The sequence below is a fragment of the Prunus mume genome, linkage group LG3 (assembly GCF_029339155.1).
Source record: "Prunus mume cultivar Tortuosa linkage group LG3, ASM2933915v1, whole genome shotgun sequence".
NCBI classification, from domain to species: Eukaryota; Viridiplantae; Streptophyta; class Magnoliopsida; order Rosales; family Rosaceae; genus Prunus; species Prunus mume.
Window position 1 is genome coordinate 5,157,493 of NC_142700.1, and position 18,694 is coordinate 5,176,186.

An 18,694-nucleotide genomic window follows, 5' to 3' on the forward strand; every position below is an offset into this window, starting at 1 on the left:
GCATAATTGAATGAAGAAAAAAAAAAAACGTTAAAATAGAAAGAAGTTGAAAAAATTGTTTTTCACGTGCGTGAAATGAAAATGGGTAGCTCCTCCTCATCCATCCTCGTCCGCCGCTAGCGCACTGGCCACCCTTTTGGTTTTAAATTAAACGTGCGTGCGTTACGTGTTTGATAGGTGTTGTTTAGTTTTTAGCCCCAAGTCACATTTATGTGGGGCCCTTGAAACACTTTGTTTTTCTCCCACAGCCACACACGAGATATATAAATATAAGTCTCATTTGATAACACTAAAGACTCACTCGTTCCTCCATCTTCTTCATCATCTTTTATAAAGAAATCAGAATGAGGAGAAACTGCAACCTGGAGCTTCAGCTCCTTCATCCTTCTTATGAAACCTATCAAAAACAGCAAGAGCAAGAACAACACGAAGAACAGCAGCAAAAGCAGCAGCAGATGATGACTATTTTTTATAATGGAGCGATGTGCGTTCGTGATGTTACAGAGCTTCAGGTATGTCATCTCATCTGCGTTAAGAGTTTTTCTTCTTGTTTTTTTTTTGTCTTTTCTTTTGTTTTCGTGTTGGTCGGACAAATTTTTGCAAACGGATCAACTGGCTTAATTCACGTCTGTTAGGAAAATTAAGTATAGATTAAATGAAATATTAGCTATTTTTAGCAAGTTGTGCAGATATGTTAAGCATGAAGAACTGTAGAGATGTGTGGCTGCTTCATGCCGACAAGTGGGTGGCCTGCCAATATCGTGTGTTGACTCAAAATTCCACGGAAGATATTTTGTTCATCATCAGAATCATAGAAATTGAAAATAGACATGTACTTGGGTTTTGACCCAAAAAAAACCCACAGATTTGACCTACCTAAATATTAGTACATTTTAAAAGTTGAATTACTTGAAAGTTTCTCATTAATCCTCCAACTAATTATGCTAATGAAATGTTTTGCAGGCTAGAAGCATCCTTTTTCTTGCAAACAGAGAAATGGAGGAAAGGGTAAAGAGTCCATTTACTCCAAGTGGATCAGAACTATCTTCACCAACTGTGATGTCTCCACTGTGTAGCCCTGTTGCTGGCTTGTCTATGAAGAGATCACTCCAGAGGTTTTTGCAGAAGAGGAAGCTTAGGGTTCAAGCAACATCTCCATACCATCACTAGAAACCCAATTTTCGATTGATTAATTGCAAATTTGGTTGCATTTTTTTGTTTTTTTGTTTGTTAATCGAGGCGATAAGGGAGATTTGTAGACAGTTTCTAGCTAGGAATCCTTAATGAAATGATGATATATTAGCCTTCTTGTACATAATCGCTTCAAATCATGTTCATCCATATATTTAAAGCCAAAAAAATCCTTATGATATATTATGTCTTGATTGATTTAAGATCTTCTTGTCACATGTGGTTTTATTTTGCTATCGGATTATGACACGATTTTTTTTAAATATATTTATTTTTATAAGGGGATGATGAGATGAACAGATCTATGAAAATTACATAAATTTTGGCAAAAAAAATGAGTACGAACTTCTATGAACAGATCTCAGAAAATTCTTCATGATTTGTGCATGCAATAAACAATCTCCTTTTATCAATGCTAATTAAGCTTGGTCAGCGAACACTCACAACAAATTGCGGTTCAAATCGCCTAAATTAATTAGCAAGTTAATAGTGGAGGTGTACATAGCTTGAATGATAGACCACTTATTTCGGGCAAAACTTATACCAACATGTTTATTTATCAGGAATGGGTATTGGAATGATTCCAATTCATGCTTCTCTTGTATGAACTAATATATGGGTATTGGAATGATTCAAATCTTGACTTCTCCGCGTTTACTAACACTTAAGGAATAAAAAATTATGTAGATTATACCTTAAAATCCATAATTAAATACCCTCAAAATCGGGAATGAGATCAACTAGGGGGAGTAGTTGATTCGATTCCAATACCTTGATTCCCTATCTAAATTCCTCAATTCATGACTTCCCCCATTCCTAATAAGTAAATTTAGCCAAAGTAATTAACATGATTCAAGAGAATTAATTTCTGATTGAGATCTTTCTGTATTCATAGCCTTCTCGAACTAATTTCTGATTCAAGAGAATGGGAGCGACGGGAGTAGATTTGATCTAGCTAGGTACGTAGCCTTGGAGTTTTTATACGAAATTCATATCACTATATTTAGGTGGCCAATTACTCAAGTATTAGACATTCTGACCTAACAAATGGGCAAAAAGAGATTGAAAAAAAAAACCCTCCCACCAGCTAATTTAATCATAATATAAATACATATGTAGTTAACTGTAACTGTGGAGATTCGAATGCAAGACCTCAAATAAATAAGAAAATACTGCTAACCACTTAAGGTCAAACCCCTTTATTTGACTTAGTGAAGTGTTTAGACTTATTGAGACTTTTGGGTTTTCACATAAAACTAACCAATAAAGGTTAAATTGAATTATAATTAAAGCCAAGGAAAATTGGAAAATGGTGTTGGAGCTATAATTATTGGAAATAGGTGTCTGTCATGCGAAATTGCATGGCAATTTCCTGGAAAGATATTTATGTTTTCACTCATAGCTAAGTTACGACTCAAATATGAGGACCACTTGTCTGCTTTTCCAACTTCCGTTTGGAAAATTGCACTTCGTGGGACACAAATTGGAAGGGTTCGGCCTTACAGTTACATGCCATCATTTAGCATCACGAAGCTGGAAATGCCACCATCATAATTTAAAAGGGTTTGTAATTTTCTTGACCGATAAAACTTTAAAGCAAGAGAACAAAAGTGGTTGCAATTTCTTGTCACTGTATTTCACGTCAAATTGTTGAAAACTTTTGTGCAAATCAAGTTTGCTGTTCTGCCCATGATTTTGAAGAGATCGATGAAACGTTTTAAATGTCTTTATTGATCTTGATCTTTTGTGGTTAACGGCTAATGAGAATGAGGTGATATGACACAACAAATTGGAAATTGGCTCTCTCCACCACCTCCCATTTATGCTTTCCTCAATTTCCAAAACTTTCTGGTCTAATATTTTGGCTCCACTCATGACAAACTTATATAAAACCTTTCAGCAGCCTTCCTACCTACTCTTATCTTTTCTTATTCCCTAGCCTGGCTGTCCAAGAAAATTGTGTTTGGTGCAGCAGCAGGAGGGGAGTTTCTTTTTTATGTTCTGCCGAACTGTGGTTAAGAATCTTTGCAAGAAGCTATGTTTTTTTTACTGTAGGGAGGGATAGTGAGGTGAACTAGCCATGAGGCTTTTAGTGCTGATGCTGTTAAGCTGTTTTGTCTGCAACAAATTAATTAGTGTAGGGCTGTTAAGCCAATTTTCACTTAAAGTGAACTAAGTAAAAGCTCTTTATTGAACACCATTTATTCCCAATATAGAAGTTGAGTTCTCAAATATATAATTTCTGAACCATGAGGGTTCAAGACAGGAAATTTTTTGACAGTTCAATGCAATTATAATCTGGGAGCAATCCGAGGACGATCCCATTCAGTCACAATGTGGTCGCGGGTGATCTCCTTCAGCGAACGACATCCACTTAACGCCATTGTTAGCTCAAACTCATCACGAAGCATTTGAAGTACTTTCCTTACACCAGCCTCACCATCAGCAGCTAATGAGAACACCACTGGTCTACCAATCTGAAATATAGGCATTGTTTCAAATTCATTGCTTTACTATATAAATCATAGACAGGCAACAAAATGTTTCCTATTTCTGATGTAAATTTTAAGTGACATATGTTTTACTCACAAATACACCAGATGCTCCAAGAGCCAGAGCCTTAAAAACATCAGTTCCTCTCCTCACTCCACCATCCAAAAACACAGGAATTCGGCCTTGTGCAGCTTTGACGACCTATAAGCCATCTCAACAAAGTCATAATCTCAGAATACACCAAAGATATAGTCCTAGAAGTGTTCCAAATAAGGGCAAAATAAAGAATAAATATAAGGGAACTACTTGGGATTTAGAATGGCAAAAGTTGAAGAGGATAATACTCCTCCGTAACATTTATAAGTCATTCAACAACTTCAGGACACTAATATAAGTGTTAAATGAATCGATAAAATCAGATTTATGAATGAAGAATGTACCTCTTCCAAAACCATAATAGTTGCAGGGACATAATCAAGCTGGCGAGCTCCATGATTGGAGACGACAATTCCTGCAGCTCCATATTGTACCGCTAGTCGTGCTGCATTGTTAGTAGATATATCGTGAGTTGGCAATAAATTTTCGATAACAGATAAAGCAGGGAAGTTAGTTTTGTATTGGAATGTTGACTCAGGGATATGGTTACTTACCATCCTCAGCAGTAATTACACCCTTTACAAGAATTGGTAATTTGGTGATTGTCTGAAGCCATTTTACGTCCTGTGCATGTGGCCAAGAGAATCATTTGAATTATTAATTCAGATTTCTTGTTTGAATTATCTTATATTGAAGCAACCATCTTTACCTTCCAGCTGAGAGACTGGTCGACTTGTCCAGCAACATATGATGCAAGTCCAGAATCATTGGTCTAGAATTTAATCACCAAAATGGTCAAGGAATGGATAATAAAAAATGAAGTTACCTATACAGTAAATTATTTGTCTGATATCTAAAGTCATATAAGTCACCCACCTTATCCATCTTTCCGAGAAACAAATCCTCAAAGTTTTTCAATGTCAAATGTGGCGGCAAAACAAATCTGTTACATACAATGAACTTTTAAAAGATACATAAAAGCCTAATGATTCTGCTGCGTTTTGAAACAACCTAACATCTTTGTAATAACTGTTTTTCTTTCATTTCCAAATAATATTCTTGAATGAATGCTCACCTGTTCTTGATATCAGCCTCCCTGCGCCCAAGCCTTGGAGTGTCCACAGTAAGAACTATGGCCTTGAAACCAGCCCTCTCAGCTCTTCTGACAAGCTGTGTGACCACACTCCTGTCTTTGTACACCTTATCAAGAAGCACAACAATCATGGATAGAGTTAACAACACAAAACAAATGAGAACCTTGAAAGGAAATATATAATTTAGCCAAAGCAAAACAGGAAAGAACAAGAAAGAAAGTAACAGAAAATAGTGAGGGATGAATTTGAAACTCACATAGAGTTGGAAAAAGCGAATGCCAGGTCCTGTTGATGCAACCTCTTCGGCACTGGAAGTAGCCCAAGAAGACAGTGTCTATAACAACCAATATGCATATATGAGTTACTGACACAGCTATTATGAAAGCCACAGAACAAAGCTATCCATAATTGGCTTGCACCTCAAAGGCAACACTTAAACAAATTGTGATAGGAAAACATAATTCAATATAAGATGATATAACAATATGGTGCCAAGCCAAACCATAATTGTGTCAGCCGCGGCTGTTGCTCTTGCCGTTGCATACTCTCCTGATTGAGAATTACAAAATTACATTTAGCCATCTCTGCTTAATAGGAAAAACTTGACAAATAAAAACTTTAAAGAGCTTTGAATGTATTCCAATTGTTGTTTAAATATTTTTATCCAACTTACACAAAGAAGTATGTCACAGAAAAGTACAAATAAAAGGGGCTTATACCTTCAGGATGAGCCATCTTCTGCATGGCTGTAGGAGCAATCATGATGGGCATTGAAATATTGAAACCCAACACAGTTGTTCTCAAGTCTATCTTACTTACATCTATAAGAATACGAGGCCGAAACCTATTCCATCAGAAACAAAACAGCAAAAGTACAACTTGAGCAAAGAGATTCAATGGAAAAGTACAATGAAATGTAGCCCAAAATACCAAGAAAAAGAAAACTACTTTTTGAGATGATTATCAATTAGCAAGAGAACAGCTTACAAAATCCTGGAAAATGCATGTTGGTTCTCCTTGAGAGTCCACTGATCCTCTGCACCAGATGCGTAGTAGTCATAGACCATCTTTGGCAATTTCTGCTTTGCAATTGCCTCATACTCAGAAACATTGGTTATCTCCATCTCTGCAACTATATGCTTAAGCTATCCTCTCACTAATCTGAAACAAATTCAAATAAGTAATTGGAATTTGAAAATCAAGTGAATCTTATGTGATGTTAATTGAGACAGTGAAATAAGTGAGAATAAAAATTCTGATCAAGACTTACATGGTTTGTGTGCCCAAAACGCAATCCTAAGTTCTAGGTGCATAGTAATAGAAGAAGCTATGAATCAGCAAAAGCAACCTGGTACTAAAAGAGAATTAGAAAACAGCCCTACTGCCTAATTGGGCCTAGAGATATACACACTTGGATGCATCTTCATTTGGGTGTTTCTGCAAAACTCATGCGGAAGGCAACAAACAAACCATGTAAAGGGCTTTCAAGTCTCACACGAGTCCAACCACGAAAGCTGTTTCCAAGTTTCCAACTTTCTTTGATTTTGACTGCAGGGTATGTGAGCCCTACTCTCTTAATACATTATTTGGCCATCTTCAATTGATTTTTTACGATCAAACTCATGAGTTATGGGCTACTTATGTAAATTAAACGTGTAATTAGGCCCACTTAATAATATCAGAATTAAGCTTGAACAAATCTAATCATAAACCCAAAAAGCAAACACAAATTACAATATGGGATTGAAAATAACAAAGAGAAAATACTCAAACAAGAAAGAAATGGAAAAAATGCCAATTTGATTAGCAAAAAAGAAAGAAATGTATCCGATTTGATATAACAGGAAGAAAACAAGACTTCATTTTCACAGTACCATACATGATTTTGATCAAACCCATGTCCAAATTCAATCATTTAATCTAAACACAGAATCAAATTGTGTAAGGACAAATTCAAGAAGATGAAAGCTGCATGAATTGTGAAGCAAAGAACACACCTTTTGGCTTTCCTCCACTTAGAGAGAATGAAGGAAAGAAACAGAGAGGAGCTGGAGATAACCTTGAATGCAGAGAAAAAAGAGAGAACGACAACTCCCGCAGTGATATTGATACAATTCTAAAAACAAAGAAAGACAGTGATTGGAGAAAAGTATTAAAGAATGATGGGTGAAGACAAAAGAGGTAAGCGTCATCAGATAAGAAAAATAATAATGTGACTGGATTGGATTAGTTTTTGAAGGTGAGCAAATTGAAACCAATCTGTTTCTTGGAAATGTGAGACTTTTGCTGAGACCATTTGGTTGACCATCATTGCTGCATGCTCGTTCCATATGTACACAACGGAAAAACAATTTTGTGGGTAATATATTAGTCAAAATAATAATTAGAATTTAGACAGCACAAGCATAATTTTTTCCTTCTTTAAAATCAGAAATAGGTGACATGAACATGTGAATGTGAATGTGAATGATCCTGCTGTCCTGCTCTGAAAGTACATAGGTCACATGAACATGTGAATCTTCATCCTTGATGTGAATGCTCAAAAATAAAAAATAAAAATGTATATTATATTTTTAAAATTCTTTTGGATGGAAACTGATGTGGAAATACATAATTCCTTAATGCATGACAAGGACTGTTACTGTGTTAATGGTATTATCTTTTAAGGTTAGTAAATTAGAAGTTCACATTCTTTAATTCAAAATCATTCTAAATACTTCCAATTTTACCTTTTTTGTGGGCCCATATGAGGTGCATGTACTGAATCATTTTGTTTCCTTTTCCTCTTGTTCTTATTTATTCATTCAATGCATGCAAGTTGCCTTTGCTATATATAAGACACAAGGCGTAAGGGAATCTATGCTTTTGGACAGTATTAAACATTTGGATGATGTCATTGATGAAGAATATAAGTAGTACATCGAAAATTTGAAATAAGTTACAACTTATAATAAATGGTTTTACTTCTAATAGTACCGAAGTTTTTTGTGATAAAATTTTATACGTACGAGGCTTTGTAAGTTGTTAAGTTAAAAACAATATCGATGTTCTTAGTAGTGAAATTGTCAATTGACCGTCTCTCAGATGATCCGTCCTTCTGAAATTTTAAGAGTCATGCTTGAAAGAAAATCATAGGACAGAGTTTAAAAATAACAATAATTAATTTGAATATTGCCATGAACAAAATTCAAACTGCTCTTTCAGGTTTCAGCAACTTGTGTTTCTGATTGCAAATTGATGAAGCTCACTTCTTATGAACAATCTGTTGATGAATCAACTGATGTTTGTGATTTCTTTAATTTAAAAAAGAAAAATATTTGAAACTAGAATCTCTTTCTTTGTCTTTACTATGCAGGCCCTTCATTGCTAGATCCCACGCCTTTGCTTCCTTTGTAAAAAGGCTGTAAAAATATAGACAACACACTCATCGAGAAGACCTGAGAGTTAAGACTGATCATCAGCTTTTGATACTAGATACCACTACCAGAACTCCATTAAAAGCCAAAGTCTCTTAAAGACTGAAACTTTTTTTGGTTAACAAATAAAACACTGCAACACTGCAACACTGCAAGTCCAATTCAGCAACTGATTATGTTATGATCATCAAACCTACATTGCAAAACCTTGGTTCTTATTCAAATTCTTCAAATTACCTTGTAAGTTGAAAACGTCTCTGGTGTCTCAGCTTTCCTTTAAACTTTCCCAAAGGATCAATATTTAAACCATTGCTAATGTAATGCTAATCATTAAACTCAAAAACTTGGTTGAATTCTGTTGATGCCAAATATCCAAATGGACTCATGAAATTCAAAAGAAAATAAGTTCCTCAACTTGCCTTCAATTGGAAAAAAAAGGAGAGTGTCGTTTACAGCATGAGATACAAGAAACATACAACAAAACTACATGAATTCAGTTTTTCATATGACCATGAAGAACCTGAACTTTTCTGAAGAGGGTACTGACTACATGGCTTCATTGTGTCAGACTCATTTGGGTGTTCACCAGCCAAGGTTTTGCCATCTCTTGGTCCACTTGCATTCAAACAAAGAGGGGTTATCACATTAGAAGAACTGCTCTTCTTCTTGTAAAGTGGATTGCTTGTACATAGACCATCATTTCCTCTTACATCCAACCTCTTCCCAAGCCTTTCAATGAACTCCTCTGGAAGTGATAGATCTCCACTTAGCTGATTGTTGCTCAAATTTAGCTGATTTAAACTTGGAAGAGTCCCTAAATATGGAGGAACTGTCCCAGTAAGGCTATTGTTATCCAGAGAAAGAGCAGTGAGATTTTTCAAGGAAGATAGAGAGTTGGGCAATGGACCAGTCAAACCACATCCTGAAAAGCTCAGTGATTTGGGCTTCATGAGCTTCCCTACAAACTGAGGAATTTCTGTGTTGATTGGGTTGTTATCAGCTACCAAGTACTGTAATTGCTCCAAACCTGAAATGGTTTCAGGGATTGGCCCATTTATCAAGTTATGGCTCAGATCAACCAACACCAACTTGTTGAGCTTCCCTATATCTGGAGGCATGCTTCCTGTAAACCTATTTGAACTTAAATCAATCTTCTGGATGAGCTGAAGCTGACCAACAGAGCCAGGCACCTGACCTTCTAGAACATTCCAACTTAAATCCAAAATGCTCAAAGTCCTCAACCCTCCAATTTCTACTGGTATTTGACCACTTAAATTGTTGTAACTTAGGTCAAGTTGCTCTAAGTTGACCATCCCACCAATGTTCCCAGGGATCTTGCCTAGTAGATTGTTCTGTGACAGGCTCAGGACCCTTAAGTTGGAAATTTTGGCTAAACTTGGGGGAAGTTCTCCTGAGAGGGCTGGATTGGACACAAGGGCTAGGTGTTCCAAGGAAGACAGTGCACCAAGAAGAGTTGGAGAAAGAGTGACTGGTGATGTCAAAAAACAATTGAAAATGGAAAGTGTTTTCAAGTAAGGTAGTTTGAGCAGGGACTCTGATAGGGTAGCAGAGGATTTGCAAGCAGGGGTTAGAATATCAGGGCCAATATGAATCTTTGTGACATGAAACATTGGAGGGTTTTCATCACCAATCTCACATTGAACACCAGGCCATGGAGTCTCGTCACATGGTTGTGGGTGTTCTTGGGCCCAGCTGGAGTCTCCTAGAAAGGCACCCAAAACTTCAAAAAGCCCCAAAAGCTCCTCCTTCCCCATCTCTATTTGAAACCCATCTGAGCTTTGCTGTCCTAACACTACCTCACCTGCCAAAACAAGGAACCCAACAAAGAAAAGAGGGAAAGAAGCCATGAGAGGAGAGCAAACCCCACAAGTGAACAAGAGAAAGCAAAGGAGAATGTGGCTTTAATTAGAACCAACCAAGAGACTGTTGCTTTACTCTTTTTCTTGATCAATGGCATTGATGACAGAAAGTAAAGTGTGGCATCAAATTATCTCAATTCAGAGTCATGATCTTAGTGGCTGTGCCTGCCAGTGCCAAGGCTGCTGTGAAATAAAAAAAAGTTGTCGCCTTTGCTTCCCACATTGTGCAGAGGAGGGGGCAGGGATTGACAGTGGTAGTTTTGCATGGAAAAGAGTGCGATGTAGGAAGAGAAAACAGTTACTAGAAGTAGAAGAAGATGTCAGAAGGGTCATGATCGATTGGTATTTTCAAAGAAGGATTTGTAAAACATTGATGGGACTTAGCCATCTATCAATCTATCTCTATCTCATGTCTCAGTAAGAAGCCGATAGATCATGGCCTTTCATGCTTTGCAGATATACACAGGTGACACATGTGACTGATGTCTCTCTCTTCTTCTCTCCTATACCATTGGCATTGGGAATTTGCATGCGTGGGAATCGATGTGTGTGTGTTGTACAAGTATTGTCATTCTTGGTAAGATTCTAATTAGACATATTTAGTGATGTATGCTGAATAAGATACTTAAATTTGGATTAATTTTTCGGTGTGAGTGATCGATTTATAACTAATCCACTCATATTATAATACATGTATATGTTTGTTAGTATACTAGCAACTATGTCATTTATAACATGTGAATCAATAAAACCCGTGTGGGTGGATTATAATTTATACATTAGAAAATTATAGAGATATAATTTTTTCTAGTTAGACTTCTATCAATGAAATGAATGAAGAACCATCCCTTCCTATGAAATAATACAACAAAATTGAAATGTCTCCTAATTTCACGTAGCTCTTTGAATGAGCTTGAGAACCCAAATGAAACAAACCAAAACGCTAAATTCGAAATTCTAGTTTCATGCAAGCCACAGTCTAATTATTTAACCTCCCACTTTATAATTGCAGCAGAAGCGATCAGTGTCCAGTGATGGGTCATTTTGATGCCACAATAAAACTTGACGACCTACCCTCAATAGGCTGATCAATCACCCATGTTAGGCAAGCCAAACCCTAGATAAGTGTGCACCTACATATTTATACAAATTTGCGTTTTCCATGAACTTTTGGGTTCTTCTCTAGAAAGGGGGAAAGCAGTCAAAAGCCCTGCCAGGTGCTGATGCGTTGAAAATGCCAGAATTGTTGCTTCAATTCATCACAAGAAGCGGATGCATGCATGCAGGGTGCGGGTTGGGATAATTCTTCCCAATTTTCTTTTGTGTTGGTCCTCCACATGATTTTATTAAAGGTGTACATGTTGACGTCCACTTGGCTTCTATGAAGCTGGAAGGCGGGGGTGATCCAACTCCCACAACTGCATTGGATGCCTGACCAATTGACCAATTGAAGTAACCCAAGTGAGCTTCACAATGTGCACATGACAACTTGCACTCCACTGCTCTCCGTCTTCAACTGCTGTCATCCAGCTTAGAGGCTCAACAAAAATGGATGAACATTCAGAATCCTCACACAAGTTGCTACCTTTTCATTTTCGCCACTCAAACAATTTCTTACTCTCGCCTATGATGGGGATCGGGATCCAGACATAGGTCATTAATAACACACACGAGTACTGAAATCTAGGGTTAGTACAAACTTACATATATCGTAGCAAATCAATGCCACAAATAAACTATTTCATTAATTATCAACCAAAACTCCCTTACAACTATTACATGCTTTATTTATAGGTTTTACAAGACTTGAGTACCAAGGTTACATGGTCCAAAAGTAAATTAATTATGGATTAACTACACTTTAGTCCCTGGAGGTTTAGTGTCAGTATCGAAATGGGCCCCAATGTTTCATTTTAATCAATTTCGTACCCAACATTTCGAAATATTACCAATTTACACCATCTATTCGTTGACCGTTAAAGTCAGACGTTAATCTGCGACGTGATATTATGGGACCCACCTCATAACCAAATAGTAGTTAGAAAGAGACGAAATGAAAGGCCATTTCGGAAAAAATAATAATAAAAAACTCATTAAAAATATTATTAAATTAGATTTTTTTAAAACAAAAAAAAACCCTACTTTCTCTCTCCCTCTCTCTCTCTCTCTCTCTCTCTCTCTCTCTCTCTCTCTCCTCCTATCTCCCTCCCTCTCTCCGCCCAGAACTTGAAAATCCAACAGACCCAAGAGCTCGAAATCCTCCAAAGCCAATCGGCCTCTGGACCCTACCACTGAGCCATTTCCTCCCCCGCCGCCTCACCTCGAGAATCTCAACCTTCCACCGCCTCCGCCGCCTCTACCCACTTTCATCACCCTCGCACACTTCACATAACTGTCGAGAAATTATAAATGGAGGGTTTTGGAGAGGAACGGAAGCAAGCAGTACTACTACTAGCGTGATCTTTATCAGAGCCAAAATTCAAAAATCCCAAATTTTGCAAGTTTCCCTGTTATACTCCACTAAACCCTAACTTTCCCTCAAACCATACCTCATCTTCAGTCCTCCTATCCCAAAACCTAATTTGGGGTCCTCAATCAGTGAGCACATTTGCAATGACGAAGGTGTACGGAACAGGGCATACGATTTCAAGCGTCACCATGTCGCCAAGTACTCGATCGAGCAACCCCACCAGCCGAGCAACAAGCCGTTAAGGCCAAACCTAGTTCGGCGCCCGAGCTCTATAACCTTGTCGGAGATTCAGCGGGACCGCCTTACGATGATTGCCGCTGCTAATTGGTCCAAAACCGCGACACCTCACCCGGTGCACGACCTATCTCGAAAAATCGAACGAAAACCGGCCAATTTTCTGCGGTTTTGGCGAGCCGTGGTCGGCGACGGTGGAAACCGGTCGGGACAGGGACGATGGTAGGTCGGCGGTTCAAATGGGTTCGATCTCGTGGTTGATGGTTCACGGTGGCGGCGGCGGTGAGTCTCTAAGCCTTTCTTTGTTTTAGAAAAATGGGGACGAGGTTTACAGTCGTAGGAGAGAGAGAGAGAGAGAGAGAGAGAGAGAGAGAGAGAAATATATATATATATATATTTTTCTGTTTTTAAAAATCTAATTTAATTAAAGAGTTTTTATTATTATTTTTCCGAAATTGCCCTTCGTTTTGTCTCTTTCTAACTACTGTTTGGTTATGAGGTGGGTCCCACGACGCGTCATCGATTAACGTCGACTTTAACAACGGATGGTGTAAATTGTAATATTTCAAATGTTGGGTACGAAATTGATTAAATGAAACCTTGGGGCCCATTTCGATACTGACACTAAACCTCCAGGGACTAAAGTATAGTTAATCCATTAATTATCTATAAAATCACACATAAATAATAAAATATATTCTTAAACTACCCAAATAAGAAATAACAATATCTCGTAAAATAACTAATTAATCTTGATCCCATCATTAGCTTGGAATGTGATCCACAACATTGTCCTGCAATGCAAACACTTCTTCAGCATTTCTTGCATGGAATCTGGTGTACGTTTTTCCTCCATTTTGGGCTGTTTTCACTCCAGAGGCAACTTCGCTAGGCAACCCAGGATCTGCCCAAATTTGGAACTATCTATTTTATCCCCACAATGATAAGATTCACATAATACTTTCAGGCGAAAAGACTTATATATGGAGCTGGCACGATCAACCTTGAAGCCCATTTCCTCGTACATTTTGAGCTGATCTAGAAAACCATCATTGGGGCAAACAAACTCACAGCTTTGCCTCAGGGATCCTAGTGCATCTTCTTGTGATAAATGTTCTGTTCTCATCAGATATGCTGTAATGATAGATGCACTTCTGGAAACACCAGCAAAGCAATGCACCAAAACGGAACCCTTTTTTCTACTCTCATCAATAAAATCCACACACACGTCCAAATAATCCAATAAATTCTCATCGTCCATATCTCTTAGCGGAACCCCCATCCTCACCAGCTTCAAATCCTTGCCTGCACGTTCTAACGAGTAAGAAAGCTTATCGGAAAGCAAACAACTTTTCGACCCATCACAAACAGATGCTGATCCACCAAGAGACCCGCCATCATAGACTTTCTTGCTTTCCTTTGTGGGAATTGCACAGAGAATATGTGTGATCTCTTTGCTGCCATTTCGAATAACCTTTGCTGCATCACCGATGTTGCCGAGGAATAGATTCTCACGAACAAGATACAGCATGACCACTGAAAAAGATTTGATGTTACCCTAAACCCGAGATTATCAAAGCAAGAAAAGTGGAACAATATGCGGCAAAATTTAAGATTCTATTCTTTCCTACAATGAGGTATATATAGGAGCTTACAAGTGTAATTTACAAGGAAATAGATACCAAAACTAATTAGGAGAATATCTCCTAATTATACAAGGATGTGTCAAATATATAAAATAATGAAGTAAATCACCTAATTAACTTAGAAAATAAATCTCCTTGATTTAGTAGGTTAACTCACATTAACAGTACATACCCTTAAAGCTTGAAACCCAAACAGTGAACAAATCCGACACTTCAAATCAGTGGCGGACCTATTAAAGCGCAAGGAGGTGCAGTGCACCTCCTCTCACCGGAAAAATTATTGTGGGTGCTTCAAATTGCCAATTTGCTCAGCTGGTAATGGTGCACAGATTACCTTATTTTCATTTTTAACATTTATTAATAAATTGAGTAATATAAAAATAAATAAAAGTAAAAGGACAAAGACATTTACTTAAGTTTATAATGTAAATAAGGAAGTACTCCCAATTTGGATTCAAATAAAAATACTAGAAAATCAAATTCACACCAAATCAAAATATGAAAAATCGATTTTAGTGCAAAATACGATTTAGGCTAAAAATGATGGCTCATTAAGTCAATATATAGTTCATAATAAAATCTCATAAAATCAAGTTTTCTTATTTGATGTGTAAGTAATAAAAGCCGCCAAAAATTATCTTGAGAAAATGATTATTTCGAAAAATCATTTTTCATACTTAGTCAATATTTTTAGGGCTAATGACAAAAGACACCATGATGGTTTGGGGTCATTCTCAATCTGGATCCTAGGGTTTCAATTTCATCAATTTACACCCCAATATTTTCAAATATGACCAATTTAAGCCATCCGTTAAGTTGACCGTTTGGTCAAATGTTAACTGATGATGTGTCAATTGTGGGACCCACCTACTGACCAATCCCAAAAAAATATATATATATAATTAGAAAGAAAAAAACTTAAAAAAACTCAGCGTCTTCCCTGCCTAGCCCCCCTGTTCCCCATCCAATCTCGAAGCCTACTTCCTAACCTCCGTCTCCCACCCCCTCTCCCTCCAGCTCTCTTCGTCCCTCGGACCTCCGCACACCATTTCACTACCCCAGAAATGCCAGAACCCCAATCTCTCCGTCAACAAGCTCTGCACCCAAAGCGATGTCGATTCAATCCTCGCTCACCTACATTGCCACATCATCGAGATATTGATCAAGTGGCTTCCTTCCCGACGTTGACGCCGAGGTTTGCTCAGTAATTATCAAATTAGTGGCCACTCATGGTAATTATTATTCTTCCAATTTTTTGTGGGTTTATATCTATATATATAAAGAAAAAGGCAGAGAATTGTGAAACATTCAAAATACCAGAAAATGCCCTTGATTAATGCAAACATTAAGAATTAATTAAATAAAGATAATATGGTGAATTCACACTTTTTCATATTTAAAAAATTAAAATTAAAAGAAAAATCAGATAATGATTCCTATTTTTATGGAACACAACTACCCATTATTTTTTGTAATTCTAAAATAAATTTAAATTTTTTTTAAAAAAAGACTCTAGTAGGAGCAAAAGCACATGCAGAGGCGCGAAAGCACATGCAGAGAGGCTAGTTATATTAGAATATTGAAAGGGTTGGGAGATTCTCCAGATTGTATCGCAGGGGTTGGGCCACCATGTCTGGTTCTGTATTTTTGTTTGTTCTCTGTGATTTTGTTGGGATGAGATTATTGCTAGGGTTGTATGGAATCGAGTTGTGGTTTGGTGTGACTTGGTGGGTGTAGGTGCTGGTTTAATCGTACAAATAGAGCTTCATGAGTATCTACTATGTTTGACTCAGGTTGTGTTTTCAATGATCCATAGGAATTCAGAGATTTCATCTTGCTATGTTTCTCAATGGTGGAGGTGGCTGAGTTGAGGGGATGGGGAACCGAGGGGAGGAGGAGCTGGGTTGTTGGGCATAGAAGGGGTTGAGATTTTTTAAGTTTTTTTTTCTTTTTCTAATTTTATATTATTTTGTCATTATATATATATATATATGTTTTGGGATTGGTTAGTAGGTGGGTCCCACAATTGACACGTTATTAGTTAACGTCTGACCAAACGGTTAACTTAATGGAAGGCTTAAATTGGTCATATTTGAAAATATTTGAATGTAAATTGATGAAATTGAAACCCTAGAGTCCATATTGAGAATGACCCAAAACCATCAGGGTGTCTTTTGTCGTTAGCCCATATTTTTACATAAAACAGTTTTTCATGCATGATATAAATGAATGAAGGGATTTAAGGTCAATCTAGATAAAAAGTCTTAAATGTTCAATCTAGATAAAAAGTCTTAGATGTTTAATCCACACAAAAAAATTTAGTTTTTTAAAATTGCACATCCGCTACAAAAATTCATGGGTCCGCCAATGCTTCAAATCTCAAAATGAAAGCAAATTAATAAATAGATTGTTGACTAAACCAACGTTTCACTGTTAGAGAAGCAATGAAAACGTGGAATTGAATTTGAAAGCATTATAGCATATAAACGTCAGCCAATCGACATATGACATATAAAACTCCATCAGAGTCAATTTCTTGAAAATTCAATTCACCCTTCATACAATTGTCTTTTTTATTATTATACAAGCTATATTCTACTTTTTTTAATAGATAATAAGCGCAACAAATTTTTATTTTTATTTTTTATATAAGCGATAATTTACTTTAATCTAATCTAAACTATTGACGAGGGGATTCGAATTTGGGTGCAGAGTGAGGAACACATCTACTCTAGTCTACTTGTCTAAGCCCACGTCATCTACTATATTTGTCTTGTTTATAGACTGAAATTCGATAATCATTCATTGTACAAAATTAATTAGTTCGTTGATTGTGGAGGAAAATATGGATTCTTATGTAACCTTAAGCTAATTAAGTCCATTCATCTCTCCACATTAATGATTTTCTTTGCCTTAAAACAACAAGAAGAACCACCAAAGTAAACCCTACGTATGCATGCATGGTATCGTTGATCATATTTCAATCAATTTAATATTGGTCGTAATTTAAGTAGAATTTAAGATGAAAATGTATGAAAATTAAGTTTCCTGAGCTTCTCGATCTCGAATCGTACTTGTTTGATCACAGAGAGCATCAAAAGATACGCATACGCATCGCAAATCATGACCTTTTTTGTTCCGTGATCAAAGCAGTATATATATTTAAACCTCAGATGCTTCATCCTTCAGTCTCAATATCTTTCTTTTTTTCAAGTCTATGTTGCGAGTTTACAGCTCGAATGCTTGACTAGTCTTCTCTTCTGTTGTTTGAGTGTTCCTCCCGTTACTACAAAATCTGGCTAATTGCATACATAAAATATGATTACTTGGTTAATAATATCATCCACGATTCAAGTACGAAAGAGAGAGATGTTGAAGTAACCAATCAGCAAGTGACACACCAGGGTCCCCATGAGTGATTGTTCCCCAGATTTTAATTAAAATACAAAGCAAGTCACAAGGACAACCACAATAAATTTTTTACACTATATTGTACTTATGTACGAGTCATCTAAATGTCTCGCAACAATTTCAGTATGGTAATCAATTATCATGATTAATTGTCAAGTAAGTAATTTATTAAGAAGCTGAGGTGTTAGGGCGGCCCCACACCCAACCTAGCATGGCTAGGATAAGAAAGGGTTTGCAGACGAGACGACTTTTCGACAAGATGAGTAACCTTAACTTCATTTTCTTGATTTCGATATCCAACTACCATGAATCATGAATGTTCAGACTTGCAGACTTTTGGTCGCTTCTCTATAATTTTGATGTTCCTACTGTCTTATTATGTGGCCTGTAATCTCAAATGACTGGGTACCATCCATGCGTGCATGTTGTCACAATCTTATGTGTACAAGATGATATCCGCCGTCAAATTAACGTCTTAATCCTGAAATATTAATTAGGTGAGCAGTTTGAAGGAGGATTTTTGCCCACCATTTTAATCGAACGTGTAGTCTTAAGCAACTTAATAACAGCAAAACAAGACTATCAAACGAAGAAGTGCCATGTGTCATCCTAACAGCAAAACAAGACTATCAAACGAAGAAGTGCCATGTGTCATCCAACGTGTACTCTTAAGCAGCTTAATAACAGCAAAACAAGAGTATCAAACGAAGAAGTGCCATGTGTCATTGTGCTGTCTTCCTGTGCAGACATGGCTTTGGCTATT

General features: G+C 37.0%; 3 protein-coding genes and 1 pseudogene across 5 annotated transcripts; 1 reads left to right on the forward strand and 3 right to left on the reverse strand.

The window, feature by feature from the left end:
- The first annotated feature begins 282 nt into the window (after positions 1 to 282).
- Positions 283 to 1,394, forward strand: JAZ8 (jasmonate-zim-domain protein 8). The gene is made up of 2 exons (XM_008227276.2): positions 283 to 512; positions 964 to 1,394. The coding sequence occupies exons 1-2, from the start codon at positions 345 to 347 to the stop codon at positions 1,168 to 1,170; spliced, it is 375 nt and encodes a 124-aa protein (XP_008225498.2). The 5' UTR covers positions 283 to 344; the 3' UTR covers positions 1,171 to 1,394.
- Positions 1,395 to 3,359: 1,965 nt separating this feature from the next.
- GOX3 (Aldolase-type TIM barrel family protein) lies at positions 3,360 to 7,013 on the reverse strand. 3 transcript variants are annotated; one of them, XM_089048303.1, is made up of 13 exons: positions 6,872 to 6,982; positions 6,145 to 6,222; positions 5,862 to 6,035; positions 5,594 to 5,718; positions 5,377 to 5,423; positions 5,131 to 5,208; positions 4,856 to 4,980; positions 4,657 to 4,723; positions 4,490 to 4,552; positions 4,335 to 4,404; positions 4,125 to 4,225; positions 3,781 to 3,885; positions 3,360 to 3,668 (listed from the first exon to the last, which is right to left on the reverse strand). In XM_089048303.1, the coding sequence occupies exons 3-13, from the start codon at positions 5,996 to 5,998 to the stop codon at positions 3,483 to 3,485; spliced, it is 1,104 nt and encodes a 367-aa protein (XP_088904429.1). In that variant the 5' UTR covers positions 5,999 to 6,035; positions 6,145 to 6,222; positions 6,872 to 6,982; the 3' UTR covers positions 3,360 to 3,482. The 3 variants fall into 3 exon arrangements, with proteins under 3 accessions (XP_088904429.1, XP_008225499.2, XP_016648659.2); XM_008227277.2 differs by lacking the exon at positions 6,145 to 6,222 and having other exon boundaries at positions 6,872 to 7,013; XM_016793173.2 differs by lacking the exons at positions 6,145 to 6,222; positions 6,872 to 6,982 and having other exon boundaries at positions 5,858 to 5,973.
- Positions 7,014 to 8,459: 1,446 nt separating this feature from the next.
- On the reverse strand, positions 8,460 to 10,379 carry LOC103325140 (uncharacterized). Its single transcript, XM_008227279.2, has one exon. The coding sequence runs from the start codon at positions 10,156 to 10,158 to the stop codon at positions 8,740 to 8,742; it is 1,419 nt and encodes a 472-aa protein (XP_008225501.2). The 5' UTR covers positions 10,159 to 10,379; the 3' UTR covers positions 8,460 to 8,739.
- A 992-nt stretch (positions 10,380 to 11,371) lies between these two features.
- LOC103325142 (uncharacterized) lies at positions 11,372 to 14,420 on the reverse strand (annotated as a pseudogene).
- Between the last annotated feature and the right edge of the window lie 4,274 nt (positions 14,421 to 18,694).